Raw genomic sequence first — 26,398 nt, 5'->3', positions numbered from 1 at the left:
CCTCCTCTAAAAATGACGAACATCGTGTAGGATGAATTGCGCTAGGCTTATGTTATAGCCGACCTTATAACATTGCTATTTCAGATCCAGAATCATAGAAATATATGTGCTCAACCCACTACAGTGCGAAATCATTCCCTTATAACTTTCCCTAGTTCGCCTAATGTGTGCGTGAGTTTTCCCCCTCATGACAGTGCGATGCAGCCCAGCCTCAGTGGACTTCAATGGCATTTGGGAGCTCTGTGCTTTTCAATATCAAAATGCAAGACGATTATTGGACAAATACTGCGAAAATGCCCGCCTACGGACTCCGAGCCTCAGTGGACTTCAATGGCATTTGGGAGCTATGCGCTTGTCAATCTCAAAATGCAAGACAGTTATTGGACAAATACTGCGAAAACGCCCGCCCCACGGACTCCTAGCCTCACAGTGGGAGGGACATGGCAGTTTCCGCGAGGAGACTGGTGATTGGTGAAAGTGGCCGGATATTTTCTTTGATTGACAGCTCGTTTCAACTATAGACAGGCAGCGGTGAATTTCAGTTCAGTCCCATGCGGATTCTCAAGTGCTGTGGTGTATTGTAAGAGATCAGCTTACATTTTGATTTCATTCATTACATACAGTTTCTACCAGCTTTTTTAGTTTGTATATATTTTCATTGTAAATAAAGTGTAAATATAGTGTTGTCAAGTTTGCTATCTTAGTTCCAGAAATTTCGTTTATTTGAGTGACTGAACTTGAACTTGAGGGGGCTAGTCAGCTAGCAAGAAAGCTGCGCACGGATGCGCCAAAATTAAATTTGGCACGGATGCGCCAAAATTAAATCAGCATTGCTGATTTAATTTTGGCGAAGCCATTTGCCAGTCTTCCTTTCAAGGAAAAAATTAAAATTAAAGAGCAGGGTAGACCAACGCCTCAAATTGACTTGGTGAAAAAGGTAGGGAATAATACTCATTCCTTTCAGCTCTCCTGGTACGAGAAAGTGAATTGGCTAACAGCAAGTGACCCACATCAACAACAGTAAATAGGCTACTTTAGTAGTATGTCATGGATGGACCAAAAATATAGAATCTATTTAAAATGTTTATGCTGAGTATATTATATTGGAATATATATTTTTCTGGATATGAATTAAACACCGCTACAATTTGGAAAACATTTTTAAACAAAAACACAGCCGAGAACATTTCACACTACAGACCTGGATTAAAAGTGAAGGGTTATGAAAATTGTCAATAAAACATTTCTCAGTCAAAATAAGTAAAATATAGGGAAAGTGTCATTGAATGAAATGTGTGGCACCCAGCTCTATGTTTGGCTCCCCAAGGTCAGTGCTTGTGCCTATTCCAGAACACTCTGCTGTTACTGCTGAGGTTCCTGACAAAGAGCTCCTTTCAATAATGATCAATTTTTAAACAACATGCCACAATTTTAAAATATAAAATGTTAAAATATACCCCCCCAACACCACCATCATGTATATTGGACAGTAGGCTAATGGGCCAAAATAACCTGTTATTTCACAGTTTGTGACCCTGCCAACAATCAGCCAGATCAGAGGTAAGAGTATGGGCAAAATTGATGTGTTTTTTCTTTTTTCTTTTAAAATCTGGAAATATCGTAACCGACCAGCCTCCCCTGTTTGAAAGACTACCAGCCGCCACTGCCCTGGACAGGCCACCAATCTATCACAGGGCTAACACACAGAGACCGACAACCATTCACACTCACACCTCTAGGCAGTTTAGAGTAGCCAGTTGACCAAATCCACATCTTTGGACTCGTGTCATGGTCAAGACCACCTAAACTGAGACCAAGTCATGAACAAAACCAGAGTGTATCGAGACCAAGACAAAACCAAGAACTTTGAGGGATTGAGACCAAGTCAAGACCAAGGCAGGGCGAGACCAAGTCAAGACCAGGACCAGACCAGTGGGTGTGTGACTGGGTGGGGAAGGGGTGACAGCCGTTAACAGGAAGAAAATTTCAAATTGGCAATGAGTAACGTTACTGGTCGCATTTGAAGCAGGAAATTTTACATTCAATCACAATAACGATGTTCACAAATAAATCAGACAATACACAGGCAGTTTAGTGAAATCCCCACAGTTGTGATCTTGACTGATCTTGAAATAAAATCTCGAGTCACCATATCTGAGACCGAGACAAGACAGAGTAAAAATGTGGCTGATTCCTGGACAAGACTGAGACCTTCAAAAAGTAGTCTTGAGATCAAGACCAGTCTCAAGTCCTACAACACTAGCTTGGACTGTGGGAGGAAACCAGAGCACCCAGAGATAACCCCACTGGCAACCTGTCCAGGGAGTATCCCACCTCTTACCCAAAGGCACAGAGGATTAGCGCCAGTGCCAGCTCTCCCGCGACCTGCAATGGGTGAGCACCATAGAAAAGGTACATATGAATGAATTTTTGTTTCAAATGTTTTTATGAACGCTTCAGTAAAATGACACTGGAAATCTGCATAACGAGTCCTGTCTGAGATGGGACTCCTTTCATCGTTATATGGGTCTGATGAAGTGTAGATACAACAAAACATTTGAAAAAAAAAGTGTAATTTAACCAGAAGAACTTTTTATTGTATTCCTCCTGAAATGTAAAGTTGAATATTTAACAGTTATTCCACGAAATCAAGTTGTACATGAGCTGATAGCTGACGAGGTGCGTAGCACCGAGTTGTCTATAATCCATGTACGACAAGATTGAGTGGAATAACTGTTTTATTCTATCCACATTCACTGGATTTTGAGAAACAGAGCATTTTTATTTTTTGCAAATTCGAGAAATAAAAACTTTATACAAAACGTCAGACAAAATCATTTCCGCTTAGAATGTAAACAAACTGGTGAAATGACAGGAGCAATTTGTGAAAAATGCTATAATAATAATAATTCTTGAAAAATAAAAAAAGATACATTCTTACCATCAAATACTTTTATTCCATATTTTGTTGCTTTATTTTATTTTTGGGGGTTTGTTTTCGAGTACAGTTTTTATTTCATCCTCGGTTGGTTCAGCAACACGCGCCGCCATTTTGTTTTTCTCGACTCATGGTATTCTTGGGTTTCAGTCACATGACTTTTCTGAGTGATTTCACTTCTGGTAAAGCAGCTGGTGGTAAAGCAAACCAAAATGGTTGCCGTAGTGCAAACAATGAGCGATAACTTAGAGTATGCTCGCAATCTAGAAGCCACTGCTCACTTTAGATACCGTATATTCAGAAGACTGCTATGAATGGAAGAAGAATGGAAGAGACCCCTACAGTTGGAAGAGACCCCTACAATTGCTAAGAATGGAATCGACGCCTACAGTCTGGGAAAGAAGGATTTGTCATACGATCTCGAAAACTACCCTTCAGTCGAGTTCCCCGACATCTCGAACTATCTGGTGTTGCAGACGTCCTTCTACACCGCAAAACAGATGAAAGCGTGGAAGAGTATGGAGGCTTACAACTTTTTTGTATGTGGCTGGGTAAAGGACCTCGGGATCAAGTCACTGCCCAATGAATCCTGTATTGTTTTTGCCCGTGTAAGTATGTTTTTTTAAAGCTTTTTGTTCGTGTCTTTACAACGAAGCGCTGCAAGTTGAAGTGTAAACAAACAACGGTTGGCTTGATTCTCACTTGTGTTGGCTCTTATCTCTCAGGTAAATCATTCATAAAGATCATCAGAAACCCCTTTAAAGACCTGGATCTTAGTTAAACAAGACGGAGGAGTGATCACGGCGCATTGTAACTGTACAGCTGGGGAAGAATTTTGTCGCGACCTTCATGCATATGGATTTTGTGAGGAGTAAACAAAGAAACAGCTGGGGACTTTAGCGCTTTGTGACTAAAAAAAAAATACCATAAAATAACGACACATAGCATGAAAAATACTTGGAAAACACTAAGGACAGAGCTGAGAGGGAAATACAAACCTTTCACCAAGTGATCACTGCAAACTCGAGCACGCTTCGACTCGGCTCCCTTCGATTTCACTGAGAGGTTCAAAAGCCACCTTTCTCCACGTTTTTTTGTGAAATCGTGTGTTCGTTCACCCTTTTTTTTATTAGTTCATGGGGAACCCTGAAGAAACTTTTATCAGTTTCATGGTTGGATTGATTCGAACAACCTAAAACAACGCAAGCGTAAGGCATTTTTCATGCAAGCAATGCACCTTCTCCGTACAAACGCTTTGTCAACTGAGCTTTGATAGACCACCAGCTAAAGTTTTGAAAAACTAATGAGGTGGATGTGACATCACATGAAACCCAAGTATATGAGCTGATATCGTAGTAGTAGAGTAGCCAATCAAAGCACGTGATTTCTCATAGCCAGTGAATGTGGATAGAATATAACTCGTTTTCCTCTCTGTCTCATCCTACTATCTTTATTTCTCATAAATTCTTATGAATTCAGAGACAGCTGGATGTAAAGGCGAGTAAATTCTTTATAAGTGATCCGAATCTTTCAAATGGTCCAAAAACACAGCGGTCAGAGCAATAAAGAAAAACTGGATAAGAGAAAAGGTTTAAAAAAAACCCTGAGAAATGATCACGAATAAAAACTAAAGCTCAGAATTTTGACTCAAAGAAAATGTCAAAACCTACAAAAGATCTGAGAAATTAAATTGAACCACGTACTGTAAATACATAAAAAGAACATGACTGAAAATAAGAAACGGAAACAAGAGAAACACACCAATGAGGGTCGGGGGCGGAGTCAGGACCAGGAAACAAAATGGAACGTCAAAACAAATAAGAGCAGCGTTCATGACATTGGGAAATGTATTATGACATTAATTGTTTGAGGTTGAAATGGTGTGTGTGTCATGTTTACTTACAGAGTTCAACAAACGACTCTTTGTGGTGATCAGATGGACGCTACGGATGCAGTGGATGGAGATTTGGTTGGACTAAGTGTGTTGGTGATGAGCTGTACATAAACCCAGCTGGCGGTGGTTATTTGTGCACAGAGCCGTGTGTGTATCTGTGTATAAACAGCACTGCTGGTGTTTACCTGTAGAGGGCCAAGGATGGAGCTGGTGGTGTACATGAAGAAGAGACGCAGGTAGCTCAGCACATTAGCGAAGGCGAAAAGTCCTTCGGCCACCAGCATGGGGTGAGAGGCGTCCCAGTTTTTCCGGTCAGTACTCACGTTCTTAAACTGAATCAACACAAACACAGACATAACATTTTTTGACAACATGCAACCAGAATAATCTTCGATGAACATTCCTGTATCTGAGATGTCAAGAATGTGATGTGAAAAAGATTGTAGAGGTGAGGATAAATGAGGCTACACTTTCAGAAAAAAAAAACCCTCTACCTTTGTTTGTCACAGAGGTGGTATCCTTAACAGAAGACTCTTACTACCCTTGGTATGTGCAGTTATGGTCAGAAGTTTACATACAGTGACATGAATGTCATCTTGGATATGAATGCCATGGCAATATTTGGGCTTTCAGTCATTTCTTTGAACTGTTCTTTTTCTGTGGCAGAATGATTGTACAGCATACAGCTTTAATAAAAAAAAACAACACTAGAATTTGGTGCACAAGTTTTAATTTTCTTTGGGTTTTCTGAAATTATACATACATGGTCAAAAATATACATACAGCACACCTAATATTTGGGTAAAATGTCTCTTCACAAGATTCACCTTGACCAAACATTTTTGTTTACCATGAACAAGCTTCTGGCAGAATTCTGGTTGGTTATTTCATGACTCTTCATGGTAGAATTAGTAGAGTTCAATTAAATTTGTTTGTTTTCTTGGCATGGACTCGACTTATAAGTACGGTCCATATACTTTCAACAGGGTTGAAGTCAGGACTTGTTTTAAGCTTAATGTTAGCCTGCTTTATCCTCCACAACCAGCTCTGATGTGCGTTTGGGTTCATTGTCCTGTTGGAACTCCCAAGTCGTGTTCAAGTTTCTGATGGTTTATGCTGAAGAATTCTGAGGTAGTCCTCCTTCTTCATTATTCCATCCACTTTGTGCAATGAACCAGTTCCACTGGCAGCAAAACAGCCTCAGAGCATGATGATCCTACCACCACCACCAGCTGGTACAGTGTCCCTCTGTACATGGTGGTCATTGTGGCCAAACAACTCAATCTTTGTCTCATCTGACCATACAGCTTTCCTCCAGAAGGCTTTTTCTTTGTCCATGTGGTCAGCTTCAAACTTTAGTTAAGCTTGACGGTATCAATTTTGGAGCAGGGGGTTGTTACTTGGATAGCAGCCTCTTAGTCCATGAGGATCTGAACTGTAGACAGTGATCCATCAGCTTCCAGTTCATGGCAGGGCTGTGCCATGGTGGTTCCCAGGTTGTTCCTGACCATCCAAACCAATTTCCTTTCAGCTGAGGGTGACAGTTTGGGTTTTCTTGAAACAAAGTGACTTGGCAAAGTGATTGCACCTCACAATAACTTGGATACAATTGTTTGAACTGATCTTGGAATTTGCCGTTGTTTAGAAATGGCTCCAAGAGACATTCCAGAGTTGTGTATATCTGCAATCCTCTTTCTCAGATCTGCACTGAGCTCCTTGGACTTTCCCATTGTATTGTGTGTTGGTCAAGCCAATGAGTGTTTTAACCAAACCCTTTTTATGAGGGCACAGAGGAGCTACCAGCTGTAGTCAATCATAATCACTAACAGGAAGTTAAGAGACCTCGGCCTTGGTAAGATGAGACATTTTGGAAGTTTCAGCACATCTGAATTAATAATCTAAGTGAGCATATGTAAATTTTTGACCCTGTATGTATAATTTTGACCCTGTGTTGATTGTATGCTGTACAATCATTCTGCCACAGAAAAAGAACAGTTCAAAGAAATTACCGAAAGCCCAAATATTGCCATGACATTCATATCCAAGATGACATTCATGTCACTGTATGTAAACTTCTGACCACAACTGTATGTACACTCACCGGCCACTTTAATCGAACTTTTTCTTGATTCTAAGATTCCTGTTCTTGGCTGCAGGAGTGGAACCCAATGTGTTCTTCTGTTCTGCTGTTGCATGGTGAGATGTTTTTCTGCTCACCACGGTTGAAAAGAGTGATTATATGAGTTGCTATATCCTTCCTGGCAAAAAAGCTTGAACCAATCTGGCCATTTTCCTCTGAACTCTCTTATCAACAAGGCGTTTGTTTCCACCCACAGGGAAACAAACGCCGGTCGCTCACTCACTCTATGTTTTTCGCACCATTCTGTGTAAGCTTTAGAGACTGTTGTGTGTGAAAACCCCAGGAGATCAGCAGTTTCTGAAATACTGTCAATTCAAACCAGTCCATCTGGGCAGAGTTGAAGGAAGCGTTTTATGCTTTCGATGATGAGGCATCCAGGCTTGGGCTATGTGTCAACTGGTCCAAGACCAAGCTGATGCACATAGGTGATGGTCCTGACCCACCACCCGTCGTCATTGGCACTGATCATGGTGAGTTTGTCACGTCATTCGTTTACCTGGGATCAGAAACGGCCAACAATGGCGACCTCCTCACTGAGATCAATAGGTGACATGGATTGGTGGTGGGTATCATAAGAAGCCTTTGGAGACCACTCTGGAGACGATGTGACATGTCCTGACGCACCAAGCTACAGGTCTATAATGCTGAGGTTTTGTCTGTGCTGCTGTCCAGCGACAAGACCTTGGCCACCCGTGTTCTCAGTTTTGAGACCCATGGCCTCAGGACCATTGAAGGGGTGCGTTGGTATGACCGTGTCTCCAATGAGGAGCTCCGCCAGAGGACTAATCAAACAAATATCCTCTGCACCATCGCACAGTGCCGTGTTTGATGGCTCGGACACATCCTGCACTGCACAGATGACCACCCCACAAGAGCTGTCAGTGGTGGGATGGAGATGCCCTCGTGGCCGACCACGTACCCATTGGAATGATGTCGTTCGTCAAGACCTCCAGCAGCTTAATTTGAGACTGGAGGATATCCCAGCACTCAGCCAAGAACGTAAGAGATGGCAGAGTTCGATGGCACTGGTGGGCTCAATTCCATGCTGGCATGAGGTTTAAGAGGAGGAGGAGGAGTCCATCTGGCACCAACACCCATGCCACAGTGAAAGAAAGTCACACTTTGAGATCACAATTTTTCCCATTCTGATGTTTGAACATCGTGAACTGAAGCTCTTGATTTGTATCTGCATGATTTTATACATCATGCTGCTGTCAAGGGATCGGCTGATTAGATAACCGCATAAAACAGCAGGTGGGTGGGTGGGTGTTCCTAATAAAGTGATCGGTGAGTGTACATGTCACATGGAAAAAAAATAATTGTTGTGTTTGGCGATATGAAATTTCTAACGATCTCTATGTAACTAAACAGACATCACATTCGTTCTAATGCATTACCGTTTCTATAGCAACAACTTACAGAGAGAGACGGACTCTCTCAGAGTCAAACAGACGCTTTGCGAAAACTGTGTAATTGATAATGTGAAGTTTTCTTTAAAAACATGTTCATTTATCGTTTTTGGAAGGAGTCTCCAGAGCAAAGGCATTCTCCATCAAGCTAATTTTTCTCATTAACTTCACAGGCTTGCGATAACAACCTCACTTGTTCCACAGACATTAAATGTAACTACAGACGGATAAAGAGTACGACAAGTCGCACTTTTTAATAAATACAAAATTATAACTGTTAGCGAACTGCTGTGGTGTAAGAGGAGTAAAACACTTCAGGACATGCTCATCTCATTATCTGTAGCCACTTTATCCTGTTCTACAGGGTCGCAGGCAAGCTGGAGCCTATCCCAGCTGACTACGGGCGAAAGGCGGGGTACACCCTGGACAAGTCGCCAGGTCATCACAGGGCTGACACATAGACACAGACAACCATTCACACTCACATTCACACCTACGGTCAATTTAGAGTCACCAGTTAACCTAACCTGCATGTCTTTGGACTGTGGGGGAAACCAGAGCACCCAGAAGAATCCCACGCGGACACGGGGAGAACATGCAAACTCCACACAGAAGGGCCCTCGCCGGCCACGGGGCTCAAACCCGGACTTTCTTATTGTGAGGCGACAGTGCTAACCACTACACCACCGTGCCGCCCTTCAGGACATGCTGTTATAGGAAAATAAAAACTACAGGGTAACACCTCTTCATCACGTCATCGATTATTTTCCCATAACACATCTCACACAAAGTGTTTTATTCTTGTATACGGGTCATTCTAGAATCCGGGCTACATTTCGCGTCTCTGAGATAAACCTTTTGTTATTTTCCACAAAAGAAATCTTTATTGAATCAGTTTTTTGAACAGTAATGCAAATTATGACAAACTTTCACCAATAGCAGTGCTTGATATACATTTTAGACCCAATTTATTCATAAAACATTCACTAAATGACTCCCACCCCTCCCCCCACACTACTGCCTGTCTTTGACTCCTGATTCATCCATTCAACTCGAATAAACATGAAGTGATTCAGTCTAACTATCTGTTTTTTGGGGCTTATTCTATTAACTGTTATCGAATCAATTGCATAGAAAGTCTATTTTCTGTATTATGTGAAATTTCAGTCATAAAAATATACATATATTTTTATCCGTCCTAGTGTTCTTGTCAACTCTGTTATAAAACCGCAATAAAATCCACAAAGACTTTTAATAAATGCGTGTGACACCTGCACCGAGCGACGTCACTTCCTCTGGCAGGAAACTTCAGAAAGGCAGTGAGGTGTGTTCTGTTTCTTCTCTCGTTAATTTGAGCAAAATGTTGAGGATTTTACACCAATAGTAGATTAAGAAGAAGAAGCCTTTATTTTTGTCACATGTACACTCAAGCACAGCGAAATTCCTCCTCTACATTTAACCCATCTGAAGCAGTGAATACATGCATACATGAGCACACACACATACCCAGAGCAGGGGGCAGCTATACTACAGCACCCAGGGAGCAAGTGGGGGTTTGGTGCCTTGCTCAAGGGCACTTCAGCCATTCCTGCTGGTCCAGGGAATTGAACCGGTGACCCTTTAGTCCCAAAGCTGCTTCTCTAACCTTTAGGCCATGGCTTCCCCCATTTTTTTTTTTTTGAAGAAAGAAAAAAAGATTTGTCAACTCTGTTATTGTGATACTGGAGTGAATCTCTCAATCATTAAAAAAAACAACAATAATACGATTAAAATCCATGAATTTCTGTTTCTATGCATGCGGCGCGGTAGCTAGTTTGAGGTTAGCATGTGGAGTTAAGACACAGAATGGTGGGAGGGGGGTGTCAACTCTGTTACCGTTGATTCTGTTCACGGACTGCCCAGTTTGACGACAACAGAGTTGACGACGACTAACCGAGTCAACGCTTGAAATGTACTGGCAATTACAGAATGGGCCGTACATGTTGTAATACAGCTGTTGTAGATGTGTATCTCTTCAGCAGTCTTTCTTTTCAGCATGACAATAACCACACTGAGGAAAAGGCACACACTCATCCGCAGTGTCTCAGTGAAAAAACATGCGGTATGTGGAAGCAGGAGCACACCAGTGGATTCCCTGTGAGGTTCAGCAATACTGCATTACACACCAGAGTTGCACTTTGTGAGAGGTTTTATGAGTAATGTACAGGATGTACAGGAGCTGAGGTTTCAGTCCCAGCAGCCACTCTCGCACTAAAACCTAATACACCATTCCACGATCCGTATGTCTGAGAGAGCAGAAAGAGAAAATCATTTCCATGGTTATGTACATACATATCGCAGAAAAATCCTCAACTCGGCTCTTTTGCTGTGGGTTTGTTTCACTTAAGTGCTTATTTCAACCATAGCTGAGCCACTGGACCACGAACAAACTCCGTACTGGAGAGTTCAATTCTGTGTAATCTGGAAATGAATGCAATGTGTGATTTTATTCTGGGTGTCGTAAACAGGCTGGATACCAAAAAAGTGAACCATTTTGATACTCAACAAAAAAAAAAGTGCCCAATTGACAATAGGCGAAAACTTACATCATAAAGGATTAATAAATCTTAAAAAAAAAAAAAAAACGCATGAAAATACGCACAAGTCTGACCGGCTCCTTGGATGCATGTACAGTGGATATAAAAGGTGTACGGACCCTGTTAAAATGATAGGTTTTTCTGATGTAAAAAAAATGAGAGCATGATAAATAATTTCAAAACTTTTCCCATCTTTAATGTGACCTATAACCTGTACAATTCAATTGAAAAACAAACAAATCTGTTAAGGGGGAAAAAACATAAACAAAAAAGCGTACAATAAGCTGGTTGCATAAGTGTGCACACCCTTAAACTCATACTTTGTTGAAGCACCTTTTGATTTAATTACAGCATTCAGTCTTTTTGGGTCGGAGTCTATCAGCCTGCCACATCTAGACTTGGCAATATTTGCCCACTCTTCCTTGCAAAAGCGCTCCAGATCTGTCAGATTGCGAGGGCGTCTCTTGTGCACAGCCCTCTTCAGGTCACCCCACAGATTTTCAATTGGATTTAGGTCTGGGCTCTGGCTGGGCCGTTCCAAAACGTTTTTGGGGTCATTCCTCTTCATCTTCAGCTTTCTAGCAGACACCTGAAGGTTTTGGGCCAACATTGACTGGTATTTAGAACTGTTCATAATTCCCTCCACCTTGACTAAAGCCCCTGTTCCAGCTGAAGAAAAACAACCCCAAAACATGATGCTGCCACCACCATGCTTCACCATGGGTAAGGTGTTCTTTTGGTGCGCAGTGTTGTTTTTGCGCCAAACATACCTTTTGGAGTTGTGGCCAAAAAGTTCAACCTTGGTTTCATCAGACCATAACACATTTTCCTACATGCTTTTGGGAGAGTTGATGTATTTTTTTTGCAAAAATTTATCTGGGCCTGGATGTTTTTCTTTGACCCTACCCCATAGTCCAGACATATGGAGAATACGGGAGATTGTTGTCACATGTAGTACACAACCAGTACTTGGCAGAAATTCCTGCAGCTCCTTCAGTGTTGCTGTAGGCCTCTCGGCAGCCTCCCTGACCAGTTTTCGTCTTGCCTTTTCATCAATTTTGGAGGGACGTCCCGTTCTCAGTAATATCACCGTTGTCCCATAGTTTCTCCACTTCTTGATGACGGTCTTCACTGTGCTCCATGGTATATCTAATGCTGTGGAAATGTTTTTGTACCCTTCTCCTGACTGATACCTTTCAGCAATGAGATCCCTTTGACGCTTTGTAAGCTCTCTGTGAACCCTGGCTTTTGCTGGAGGATGCAACTGAGTCAATGTCTGAACTTTATTTGGGGTTAATCAGTCAGTTTAACTGATGGCAGGTGTGAACCCAAAAAGACTGAATGCTGTAATTAAATCAAAAGGTGCTTCAACAAAGTATTAGTTTAAGGGTGTGCACACTTATGCAACCAGCTTATTGCATGTTTTTTTTTTTTTTTTTGATGTTTCGTGGTCTCATTTTTTTACATCAGAAAACCCTATCATTTTATCAGGGTGTGTACACTTTTTTATATCCACTGTATGACCAGTTTGTAGCATCAGGTTCCTGTTCCTGTCTGACAGGATTAAAACCTGACATGGCCTCCTGCTGTTGAAGCCCATCTGCCTTAAGGTTTGACATGTTGTACATTCTGAGATGCTTTTCTGCTCACCACGGATGCAAAGAGTGCTTCCTTGAGTTACCATAGCCTTCCTGGCAGCTCGAACCAATCTGAGGTGGGTTTCCCCGAAAGCCTCTTAAGGCTAAGAGCATCTTTAACTGCCTCTTAAGACCCATTGTTAAGCTAAGGTGGGCTTCCTGAACAATGTCGTATCCAAAGTAGTGCTTTAGTTCGCTCTTAACTTACAATAGACCTGGAGCACTCTTTCACAACAAAGAGGGTTTCGCTTGCAGTCGAAGACGCAGAACGCGCATGGAACGGGTGGAGACCGGTGTTGAATCTGCTGCCGGTGTTCAATTATTTTTCTTGTATATTGCAAGTATGTTGAGTTAATCATTAAATAAATATACGTAAAACATTATGAATATATTTCAATGTTATGGAATTATGTATGGATATCATAACGTCATATTAATATCACTAGATTTTAATTATGTTTAACTCCATTAGGCAACTGATTATCAAATTTAAATGTCATAATGATATATAAAAAGGAGAACATTGCCAACTTGGCATTGTGGATAAGAGTTGAAATAATCCTGACCGCATGTTTGGGTAACAGTGAAATGAGCGGGCACGGGGGAAACATTTACTTTATTGTTTAGTTTTCAGAGGTGGACAAAGTACCCAACTTCATTACTTAAGTCAAAGTACAGATCCCACTGGTCAAATGTGACTCCGATACAAGTGAAAGTTGTCTAGTCAAATTTTTACTTAAGTTAAAGTACTGAAATACTTAAGTATTAAAAGTACATTTTCTGTCAACGCATCATTGTATTATTGCCACAATGCTTACAAACCTAACGCCGTTACCAAAGACAGAAATGGGAATTCACAAAGTGAACGCATGCTGTGCCGTCATGGTGGTTTAACGTTAAGCTAGCTAGTCAGTGACGCTCCACCTGACATGCTAGCAAACTCTTTTCAAACTCGAAATCATATTGGGTAGCTAGCGCTACTGGAAAAGAAAGATTTCTACATTCTGTTTATTTGGCAAGATTATGCTAAAACACATTTCTGAAAGGACTTCAGAAAAGTTAACGTTATTCATGTTAGCATAACTCCATTTTTACATGCTAACTAACAGTGTCCACATTAACTAGCTATGTGTAAACGTTAGCCGTGGACAAGGCTACGGCAACTTGGCAGGCAAATCCATGGAAAGTCATTTGACTAACCAGACTGCATAGCTATTGCAACGTTATCGCTAGCTCTAAAAGCACAGACGACTTCGTTGCAAGCTTTCTCTTGAAATAAAACGGTTATATACCTCAATATGCTTCCGCAGGTTGAACGTCGAGTTTTTGTAGGCCGTGATGTGGTTCGTTTTTGGCAAACAAAGCAAACATTTAAAACGAAATGAATCTTTGTTCCTTTCAGAAAACTGAAACATGGGTTCTTGGTATGACCTATAGGTGCGTGCATTCCCCATAGAACCGCCTCCTTCCATTCTGCCATCACTTGAGTCTTATTTTTTTGGGAAACTTATGACTTTAACTTCACTACATTTGAAAGACAAATTTCTATCAAGGTTCTTGTTACTCATTATTACTCATTCGGTTCAATCTTGAGAACTGCGACACTGATGATGAGCAGTGCCTTTTTAAAAAAAAGAATAATAATAATTTATGAATTAATTTTTTACTTCGACTCGATCCAGTCAAAGATCAACTCGAGTAAGTGTAAATATTTCTTCTATTTCTGATGAGCAGATCGGTTGATATGTGCGCGCCGTAGTGCGCACACGGGAAAAATGACTGAGCAGTTTTTTCTAGTTAAAAGTATTTTCCTCAAAAAGAGTTAATTTTGCTCTATTTTGAGTTTAGAGAGCAAAATTTGGAGTTGGAGTGGGAGCGAAATTACAGAGTAATTGTGTAACAGAGTTGATTGTGGCTCTGAACTGAGTAAAATAGTACAAGAGTTAATTTCAAGACCCACTGAATCGAGTCAAATACCAGATAAATGAAGCCTGACCTGGATCTGCACAAGTTTAGAAATAATTTCTGTCACATGATTGGCTGACTGGATAATCGCACGAATGTGTTAACAATAAAGTGCATGGTGAGTGTAGTATCGTGGCTGTGTGCTGTCTAAAGATCTAAAAGAACCAGCTGGCATGAATTAATTGCACAACTGATCCTTATGAGCAATTTATCATTGTCAGCAATGTTAGCGGTTGAGGACGAGGGTCTCCTTTAGCATCTCACCTTGCTGTGAGCCACAATTTTAAGCGCGAAGGTGGCCAGGTACAGAGAGTTCATAACAAAACTCAGATGGTTCCTCGACTCCTCCAGGAAGTCCTCCAGGCCCTCGTACCACAGACGTTTTACATCTGACCACACCATTCCTGCAGAGAGAGAGAGAGAGAGAGAGAGAGACTGACTTACAGCTCCAGAGACTAAGCTGTGAAAAATTCCTGACATTCCTTTGCAGACCTTTCTCAAAAACAACATAAAAAAGGACAAGTGGGTGTAGAAAATGATGTATGCTGATCCTTGATCAGTTTGCTGAAATGTTTATTTGTACATTTTAATAACCTGGATTACACAAAAGTGTGCCTAAACACACACACACACACGTAAAAAATGATTACTAAACTGTAGCTATGAAAGAAACTAAAGCCAAAAAGCTTTTAACTGTGCGTATAAATATTCCCAGATGGTCATATGTCCTTTGACAGACTTTCTACCCTCTCTATTAAAGCAGCAATCTGTAATTTTAAGAGCCATCTGCTGCCTAAGAGGGAAATTACAACTGCAATTAAAACGTATTGACAGTGTGGAATATGGTGATGTTGTGATATCTCGAACAAACATAACATTTAATCACAACAACAACAAACCCTGACTGGAAGCAGCTCATATTGTATTCATTTTAAAATTGACCTGAAATTATAAAATGTTCATTTTACAACCCCAATTCCAAAAAAGTTGGGACAAAGTACAAATCGTAAATAAAAACGGAATGTAACAATTCAAAAACTGATATTGTATTCACAATAGAACACAGACAACATATCAAATGTCGAAAGTGAGACGTTTTGAAATTTCATGCCAAATATTGGCTCATTTGAAATTTCATGACAGCAACACATCTCAAAAAAGTTGGGACAGGGGCAATAAGAGGCTGGAAAAGTTAAAGGTACAAAAAAGGAACAGCTGGAGGACCAAACTGCAACTCATTAGGTCAATTGGCAATAGGTCATTAACATGACTGGGTATAAAAAGAGCATCTTGGAGTGGCAGCGGCTTTCAGAAGTAAAGATGGGAAGAGGATCACCAATCCCCCTAATTCTGCGCCGACAAATAGTGGAGCAATATCAGAAAGGAATTCGACAGTGTAAAATTGCAAAGAGTTTGAACATATCATCATCTACAGTGCATAATATCATCAAAAGATTCAGAGAATCTGGAAGAATCTCTGTGCGTAAGGGTCAAGGCCGGAAAACCATACTGGGTGCCCGTGATCTTCGGGCCCTTAGACGGCACTGCATCACATACAGGCATGCTTCTGTATTGGAAATCACAAAATGGGCTCAGGAATATTTCCAGAGAACATTATCTGTGAACACAATTCACCGTGCCATCCGCCGTTGCCAGCTAAAACTCTATAGTTCAAAGAAGAAGCCGTATCTAAACATGATCCAGAAGCGCAGACGTCTTCTCTGGGCCAAGGCTCATTTAAAATGGACTGTGGCAAAGTGGAAAACTGTTCTGTGGTCAGACGAATCAAAATTTGAAGTTCTTTATGGAAATCAGGGACGCCGTGTCATTCGGACTAAAGAGGAGAAGGACGACCCAAGTTGTTATCAGCGCTCAGTTCAGAAGCCTGCATCTCTGATGGTATGGGGTTGCATTAATGCGTGCGGCATGGGCAGCTTACACATCTGGAAAGACACCATCAATGCTGAAAGGTATATCCAGGATCTAGAGCAACATATGCTCCCATCCAGACGGCGTCTCTTTCAGGGAAGACCTTGCATTTTCCAACATGACAATGCCAAACCACATACTGCATCAATTACAGCATCATGGCTGCGTAGAAGAAGGGTCCGGGTACTGAACTGGCCAGTCTGCAGTCCAGATCTTTCACCCATAGAAAACATTTGGCGCATCATAAAACGGAAGATACGACAAAAAAGACCTAAGACAGTTGAGCAACTAGAATCCTACATTAGACAAGAATGGGTTAACATTCCTATCCCTAAACTTGAGCAACTTGTCTCCTCAGTCCCCAGACGTTTACAGACTGTTGTAAAGAGAAAAGGGGATGTCTCACAGTGGGAAACATGGCCTTGTCTCAACTTTTTTGAGATGTGTTGTTGTCATGAAATTTAAAATCACCTAATTTTTCTCTTTAAATGATACATTTTCTCAGTTTAAACATTTGATATGTCATCTATGTTCTATTCTGAATAAAATATGGAATTTTGAAACTTCCACATCATTGCATTCCGTTTTTATTTACAATTTGTACTTTCTCCCAACTTTTTTGGAATCGGGGTTGTATTTTACTTCATTTGAGCTTTATGTAATTATTTGTTGTAGACGTGAAATAAAAGTCAAAGTAAATTCAGGTTTTTTCCACCTGTTTTTTTTTTTTTTGCTAGCAAACCATACATATCGTGAAACATATTCCGCATCATATGTAATATTGGATCATTTTCCTCAATAAATAAATGACCAAGTATAATATTTTTGTCTCATTTGTTTAACTGGGTTCTCTTTATCTACTTTTAGGACTTGTGTGAAAACCTGATAATGTTTTGGGTCATATTTATGCAGAAATATAGAAAATTCTAAAGGGTTCACAAACTTCCAAGCACCATTGTACATTTTTATCAGTATATTGTATAGTTGGCTTGTTCTTGGGATATTTTTTAAAATTCTATTTTATGTTGTGCAGCGTGTGTTTTTTCTTTTTGCATGTCTGATAACTTGCTGCTGCAAAAAACAGTTTCCCAGCTTGGGATCAATAAAGTAAATCAATCAATCTGTCAATCTATCTCATAAAAATATGGCATGACATCCAGAATAAATCAGAAAAGCAAACTGTGATATAACGTGATGTACTGTGTCTTATAAAAGGTCTCTGAGATGTTAGAAGAAAGATGTTCTCTGTTCTCTGTTTATGGTAACTGTTTCTCTGTGAGTGTGTGTGTGTGTGTGTGTGTGTGTGTGTGTATGGGAAAAGATTCTGAAGTGCAGTCTGGCATCTCTGGACTGTTCTGCTTAACTAAATGAGATTCACTGGATTCACCACACACACACACACACACACACACACACACACACACACACACACACACACACACACACACACTTTCCATCTCACACAATACAAGCGTCTGTCTGTGAGCTCTAAATAAACCACACTAAGGCAAAAAGCACAGTAAAGCTGCATTCATAGCATTAAGACCTCCCAGTCTGCATCTAGGAACACACTGAGAACAGGTATATACACACACACACACACACACACACACACACACACACACACACGTCAACCTATACGGATTGTCTGGAAATTATACGGATTTTAGCTCATTTCAAGGGCGTACAGGCGTATAAACAAAGTCTTACAGATTTTCAGTATTTTCTGACCTAAATTTATTTTGTGTATCTTACTTGAACATCGTCAGCTGATCGTCGCAAAAACATACAAAAGCTCGATTTATAGACAAAGACCAGCGTGTATGCAGGGGCAGATAACCCAGACTATGTGAAACCGGATGTTTATTCCTCAAGCCTCGTGCAGTATCGCGACTGCGAGACTTCGCTCGGTCCGGTCATGCACACGATCTTCATTTAAACGCGCCAAACGGTCATTGTTCGAACGATTTTCTCATTGTGCAGAGCGACATTGTTTCCACCTGAGAGATTTTGAATAGCGTCTGCTGAGTGAAAGAATGGGAACACCGAGAAAGAAAATGAGATACGGCGGGCTGAATGGAAGGAGACATTTAATGGTGTCATTGTTCAGGCGAAAAATGAGGAGTACGCGCACTGCACAGTTTGTGTGTGAGATATAAAAGTTGCGGCGTCTGGAGTTTACGACGTGCGGGAACACATGAGGTCCAAACTACATCAGCGAAATTTGCACCGGAAACAGAATCAGCCGCAAATGACGATGTTTGCAAAGCCTAAGACCGATGATCAACCAACAAGTGTAATAAGAGCAGAAGTTACGATCTGTAATTTTATTGCTCAGCACGATTTGCCGCTAGCCGTTGCGGACCACCTGACAGAACTGTTGCCGCGAATTTGCACGGACAGTACGATTGAGAAATCTATCAGCTGTAGGCGCACCAAAACAACGCAAATAATCAAAAGGAGCTTGGCCCCCGAAGCTACACTACCGATCATCCAGCACTGCCGGACGTCGCCATTTTCCTTGATGATCGACGAATCCAATGACAAAAAGACGGACAAGCGACTGGCCGTCTTGGTGCGGATCTTCGACATAAACAGAGGGGCGAAGTCAAGAATCATAGACATGCCCGTGTGCAATATCGGCACGGGCGAGGCGATTTTCGACATGCTGGACGAAGTTCTCAGGCAAGTTATATTTACTTATTTATTTATTAAGTTTGGTGCGATTCGAAGGCTATAAGGATTTTATGTTGATTTTATGGATTTCTTCCTCTGATACTACAGGTGGATGCCCAAAGGGGTTGACATGTATGCACACACACACACACACACACACACACACACACACACACACACACACACTAAAGCAACGGTCTTCCTCCATCTAGTGGATCTTCTCCTCTCTTCTATTTGATTTCTCAGAGAGTGAAATGTTTTTGCGCCTGATTGACAGAACTACGCTCTCCTTTCTAGAACATTCTGTATCTGCTTAGCACTAAGGACAAATTTATCCTTGAATATAAATTATTACAAATATTTTTTTTACTCTGAAGGACACTGAGCTGCACACCTGAATGTAAACTACAGACATGATATACCTAAGTTAAACTCGAAGTTTAATGACTCGTATCAGGTGAACTTCTTGATAAAAAGCACATTTAAAGTGCCGTAAAATCTTTCTGAATGTGTCCCTTAGTCTTATAAACACCAATATGACAAGATCAAAAGTCCCTTCCGTGCCAGGGCCTGGTCTTCCCAGAGAGTCTCCTGTCCCACTACTAAACACGGGTGGGTTTCCCAAAAGCCTCTTAACGCTAAGAGCGTCTTAACGAGGAGAGAGAGTGTTCATTGTGATGCTCGCTCTACCGTTTAACGATGATCTTTGCTACGATGCTTTTAAGAAACTCACCCCAGGACTTTAAGGTGCATTGGGCGGCAACGATCTCTGTTTCTGTAGCCCTCGGCCTCTCACCTATCACACAGCTAGGATTACAGTGGAGGGCGGGTCCTCTGGTAACCGCAGGAATTTGACTCCCTACTCATATCTGTATTGTGGCGCCGCATCAGATGGCAGCAGGTACCATTTTTATGAAGGTATGACCTGGTCGAGAAGCGGACACGCTAACCACTCGGCCAACTCGAAGTAATACGACAATATACCTCAGGAATATTCAGTATTATTCTGTCCACATTGACTGGATATGAGCAATCGTGCGCTCTGATTGGCTACCCTCCTACTAGGATATCAGCTCATATACCATGAGTAGAGAAAAACAAAATGGCGGATCGTGTTGCTGAACCAACCGAGGATGAAATAAAATCTCTACTCGAAAACAAAACCCCAAAAAATACAAAAAAAAGCACAACAAAATATGGAATGAAAGTATTTCATAGTAAGAACGTATCTTTTTTTTTTAATTTTCAAGAATTATTATTATTATCGCATTTTTCACAAAATTTCTCCTGTCATTTCGGCAGTGTGTTTACATTCTTCATCTTTAAGCATTAAAATTTGTTGATTTTTTTTTAGACTGGTTCAAAAGCTCAAAGAAGTTTTAAAATTACAGAACTGAAAGAATTAAATAAAATGTCTAAAGCTATTCTATACCTCGGCATGACAGCAAGACGGCACTTTCTACAAAAAACAACACTAAAGTAAATTCGTGTCGCCATCGATAGGTTAAGAAGTCCGTCTAAGCAGAAATGAGTTTGTCGGACGTTTTGTGTAAAGTTTTTATTCATTAAATTTGCAAAAAATAAAAATAAAAATGCTCTGTTTCTCCAAATCCAGTGAATGTGGATAGAATAAAACAGTTATTCCACTCAATCTCATTGTACGTGGATTATAGACAACTAGGTGCTATGCGCCTCATCGGCTCTCAGCTCATGTACGACTCGATTTCGGGGAATAACTGTTAATTCGACCTCATCATTTCCAGGAAAACGCTCAATTTTCTTGATTCCTTCTGGACTAGTCCTCTGTTCATCCAATTAAATGTTCGAGAGAAAGTTTACGTCCATCCCCAGGGGCATCCTGCTCTATAGGAGCAGCTTGTTAGCAATAAACCTGGTTCTTCAGTGTGTCTTTGACTGTCTTCCATCAGGACCAGGTTTTCGGAGTTGCTTTTCTCCTTACCGCGTTTGTAAAGAGTGGTTATTTGAGTGTTCAGCCTTCCTGTCCAGCTTGAACCATTCTCCTCTGACTATGTCTATGTCTAGTTCTTATCTAGAGTGTTTATACTGTTAGTATTGTTATTTCAATTATTCTATTTTTATTTATGAGTGTTTAGTCTATGTCCAGTTCTTATCTAGAGTGTTTATACTGTTTGTATTGTTTATTTCAATTCTATTTTTTTTATTTATTGCATTGCCTGTTTGCACCGTGGGTCAGAGAGGACTATAATTTCATCTGTGCTGTATGTCAAGCATGTATAGCATATTTGACAATAAAGTTGACTTGACTTCTCTCATTAACATGGATCTGTTCTGTTTTTCGCATTGTTCGTTCTGCATAAACTTTAGACACTGTGTGAAAATATCCATGCCACGGTCACTGTATCGCTGCGATTTTTATGCACCGCGCTGCTGCCGCCATGTGATTGGATAATTTAATAACTCTGCAGATGTTCCTAATAAAATGGCCAGTTTTTCCAAAACTTTTTCATGGCAAAATTTCTATATATTGAAAACATACACGTTATAAATAATATATTTTGATTAAAATCTGATATGTGATGTGAGGAAATCTTTAGCCACATTGGGCATGATGACCCAGATACACACTCACACACTCACCTATGATCCAGAGGATGAGCAGGTAGTCGATTAGCTCCAGCGCTGGGCCCATGGTGTTCTTCTTGCCCTCGTTGTAGACCAGCGAGTAAAGGTTGAGCAGGAGGAGGAAGGTGAGGTAAGAGGCGCTGTGGATGATGAACTTCACAAAGGGTGTGTGGATGACGTGGCCGACGCGTGAGCGTGGTCCGAGCAGGTAGCACACGGAGAGCAGAGGCCACAGCAGAGCCACGCTCAGCACCGTCAGCAGCTTCAGGCCCGTGTGTCTACGCCGGTAACTCGCCATCTCACCAAACCACACCGTGTTCAGGAACTGCTGACAGTTCGACTGCGCCACGAACTGAACCGAAGTCAACCAAACAACACACACACATACACATGCTCTTTTTGAACAGTGTGTCTGAATTTTACTCAGCCATAAAATGGCTCATTGATCTCATAATAACATTTTTTAAAGACACTGTTGCTCCAGGCCACTGCTTGAAATTTGATCCCAATGCATCAATAAATTTGTGCAAAAAACATATCTTGTCTTTGGAGTGTAAATAAAACACGCGCTTGATAAATCATTTTGTTTTTCCGCACATTTTTCTCTCAAGCTGAAAGATCCTGAATTTAAATATAAACAATTCATATTTTTATAGCTCCTTTCCTTTTGGAAAGATTTTTACGACTGTTCTAGTCCTGCAAAAAAAAAAAAAAAGTTAAAGGTGCAGTTTATAATGTTTAAAAATAATAAACATAGTAAATTATTTAAAAAAAAGTCATCAGAAAAACATGAATGTATAACGGCATATTAGGGTCATTGTAGTTTAAAAAAAATACGGGGATGGAGGAGAGGGGGGTAATGTTTTAAGAAAACAAAAAAAAAACAAAAAACCCAAGAGTCCTCTGAGAGCACAATATCCCCTGCTGGCAACTATATGCTGTCAGTGCTTAATACACCCTCATGAAATTGTCAAAGTACAGGTTTGGTAATCAAGGGCCATAACTCTGGTAAAATGTGACTGAATTGAACGAAATTGCAATATGCGTATTACCGACATATAACAAAGAATCCTGCCAAGTTTCGTGAAATTCCTCCAAAAATTGTGAGAGGAGTTGATTTCAGAAGGTGAGTACGCTTCCTGGGACGGACAGACGTCACCACGACATAATCCCCCTTCGGGCGTTTTGACCAGTGGTGGATAAAAATGGTGAGGGAAGTTGATTTCAGAAAGCAAGCACACCTTGATGAAATTGCCAAAGTACAAGTTTGTTAATAATCAAGAGCATAACTCTGGTCAAATTTGCCCAAATTAAACCAAATTTCAATCTGCGTATAACTGTCATATAACAAAGCCTTTTACCAAGTTTGGTGAAATTCCTCAACAAATTGTGAGAGGAGTTGATTTCTGAAGAACGTACACCCTCATGAAATTGTCAAAGTACAAGTTATTTAATCAAGGGTCAAAACTCTGGGAAAATTGTCGTCATATAACAAGGCCTTTTGCCAAGCTTCGAGAAATTCATCCAAATATTGTGAGAGGAGTTGATGTCAGAAGGTGAGCACACCTTCATGAAACTGCCAAAGTACAAGGTTGTTAATCAAGGGCTGTAACTCTGGTAAAATGCAACCGAATTGAACAAAATAACAATATGCGTATTACCGATATATCACAATGACTTTTACCAAATTTCATGAAATTCATCCAAAAATTGTGAGAGGAGTTGATTTCAGAAGGAAAACACACTCTGATGAAATTGTCAAAGTATAATTTTGTGAATCAAGGGCTGTAACTCTGGGAAAATGTGACCCAATTTAACGAAATTACAATATGCGTACTAATGACATATGCCTCTTGTCAAGTTTTGTTAAATTTCTCCACAAATTATGAGAGGAGTGGATTTCAGAAGGTGAGTACCCTTCCCGGGATGGACAGAAATCGCCATGACATAATCCCCCCCCCCCCCTTTTGGTGAAGGAACCAGATCACTTGGCAAGGTTGGCTCAAAGTTATCACACCACAGATGCCACGGCTGAGCTGAGAATTACAGGAAATTTAAAGCACTAAGAGACTCCTTTTTAAAATTCAACTACATTTCCCAGAATGCACTGCAGCCAGGAAGCATCTGATTGTTGCACTTCCTGGATCCAGCAGGAAATTAATGTACAAACCACTGAGGTCTGTATAAAATATGGAGAACTCAGAGCCTATCCTTGACTTGCAAGTGACGTCAAAGCAAAATAGAAACCCGGATGTCAGCCATGTTGGTAGAGATACAAATGCGGGGTCAAGCGACATTCCAAACAAAACATAGTCACGCGTGTGCAACTATCTTTGTTTTTCCACTGCTTTAAGCATTCTTTTAGCTATGCCATATCTTTATACTGTGGTCACAACAGTACTCGTGACTGGCACGTTCCGATTTTTTAGAATTCCGTCCATGATTCGGAAAGAGGGCGAGGAAACTCTGAGACTTAGTACAGAAAGGAGAGGAGAGGATCAGGACACTTTGTCCAATGACCATTTCGTCCAATAGTTAAGACATTCCGTCCAAAGCTTTTTTCATACGCACTATCAATTACAGTGGCGCTTGAAGGTTTGTGAACCCTTTAGAATTTTGTTTCTGCATAAATATGATTTAAAACATCATCAGATTTTCACACAAGTCCTAAAAGTAGATAAAGAGAACCCAGTTAAACAAATGAGACAAAAGTATTATACTTGGTCATTTATTTATTGAGGAAAATGATCCAATATTACATATCTGTGGGTGGCAAAAGTATGTGAACCTTTGCTTTCAGTATCTGGTGTGATCCCCTTGTGCAGCGATAACTGCAGCTAAACGTTTGCGGTAACTGTTGATCAGTCCTGCACACCGGCTTGGAGGAATTTTAGCCCATTCCTTCATACAGAACAGTTTCAACTCTGGGATGTTGGTGGGTTTCCTCACATGAACTGCTCGCTTCAGGTCCTTCCACAACATTTCCATTGGATTAAGGTCAAGACTTTGACTTGGCCATTCCAAAACATTAACTTTATTCTTCTTTAACCATTCTTTGGTAGAATGACTTGTGTGCTTAGGTTCGTTGTCTTGCTGGATGACCCACCTTCTCTTGAGATTCAGTTCATGGACAGATGTCCTGACATTTACCTTTAGAATTTGCTGGTATAATTCAGAATTCATTGTTCCATCAATGATGGCAAGCTGTCCTGGCCCAGATGCAGTAAAACAGGCCCAAACCATGATACTACCACCACCACGTTTCACAGATGGGATAAGGTTCTTATGCTGGAATGCAGTGTTTTCCTTTCTCCAAACATAACGCTTCTCATTGAAAGCAAAAAGTTCTATTTTGGTCTCATCTGTCCACAAAACATTCTTCCAATAGCCTTCTGGCTTGTTCACATGATCTTTAGCAAACTGCAGAAGAGCAGCAATGTTCTTTTTGGAGAGCATTTTGGAGATGGTTTTGTAACCTTTTCCAGCCTGATGAGCATCAACAACGCTTTTTCTGAGGTCCTCAGAAATCTCCTTTGTTCATGCCATGATACACTTCCACAAACATGTTTTGTGAAGATCAGACTTTGATAGATCCCTGTTCTTTAAATAAAACAGGGTGCTCACTCACACCTGATTGTCATTCCATTGATTGAAAACACCTGACTCTAATTTCACCTTCAAATGAACTGCTAATCCTAGAGGTTCACATACTTTTGCCACTCACAGATCTGTAATATTGGATGATGTTTTTGGTCATATTTATGCAGAAAAAAAGAAAATTCTAAAGGGTTTTAGAGATTGTGGCAGCGGGGGCGTGGTCTAGCGCCGGTCTGTGACAGGAGGGCGGAGTCAGGGAAGGTGAGTGGCAGTTTCACTACACCTGAGAGCAATTAACCTGTGTTTGTGTCTTCCCAGTGACCGCGCCCTACTTAAGGAGGGAGAGCGAGAGCAGAGGAGCGCTGGCTGAACCTCACGCTGAATGTGTGTGTGTGTGTGTCTGCAAAGTACACATAATTCTTAGGCTGAAAAGCGTGAAAATAAAACGACCTGTCAAACCTGATCTCTGTCCTGCCGTCCTCTGTGCTCCACCCACGATCACTGAACCGCTACAGTGGTGCCGAAACCCGGGACCTGGAGCACAGCAGCCTCCCAGCCCCATGGAGTCCTCCCCGTTCGCGGAGCGTATCGCATACCGGTGAGTATCCAAGGGGCTACATATCAGGCGTTGGTGGATTCGGGTTGTAATCAGACCTCAATTCGCCAAAGCCTGGTTCAAAACGAGGCATTGGGGGGAGCACAAGGGGTGAAGGTGTTATGTGTGCACGGGGATGTTCACAGCTACCCTTTGGTGTCGGTCCACATTATTTTCAGAGAGGAAAAATTTATAGTGAAGGCGGCGGTTAATCCCCGCCTTACCCACTCTCTAATTTTGGGGACTGATTGGCCGGGATTTCGGGGTTTAATGACATGCCTAATAAAGAGTGGGTCCTGCCATTTAACAGGGGGAGGTCCCGGTGCCGCTTTGGCGGGAACAGCTGTCGCAGAGCCGTCTACGTCATCTCCGCGTCAGAGTGAGGAGCCGCCGGTTCCTCCTCTCTCTATTGGGGAATCCCTCGCGGATTTCCATTAG

General features: G+C 41.1%; 1 protein-coding gene across 1 annotated transcript in view; it reads right to left on the bottom strand.

Annotated features, from left to right (window-relative positions):
• Window positions 1–26,398, bottom strand: part of trpc1 (transient receptor potential cation channel, subfamily C, member 1) — a 130,770-nt gene that overhangs the window by 53,172 nt on the left and 51,200 nt on the right. Inside the window, exons 7-9 of the mRNA XM_060922537.1 lie at window positions 21,784–22,120; window positions 14,824–14,963; window positions 5,018–5,164 (exon numbers count right to left, since the gene is read on the bottom strand). Of these exons, the coding sequence (XP_060778520.1) occupies window positions 5,018–5,164; window positions 14,824–14,963; window positions 21,784–22,120 (624 nt within the window). The remainder of the gene's footprint in view (window positions 1–5,017; window positions 5,165–14,823; window positions 14,964–21,783; window positions 22,121–26,398) is intronic.

This window comes from Neoarius graeffei, chromosome 5 (assembly GCF_027579695.1).
Source record: "Neoarius graeffei isolate fNeoGra1 chromosome 5, fNeoGra1.pri, whole genome shotgun sequence".
Taxonomy (NCBI): Eukaryota; Metazoa; Chordata; class Actinopteri; order Siluriformes; family Ariidae; genus Neoarius; species Neoarius graeffei.
The sequence above is the reverse complement of the archived record's forward strand: the minus strand, read 5'-3'. Positions and strand labels throughout refer to the sequence as shown.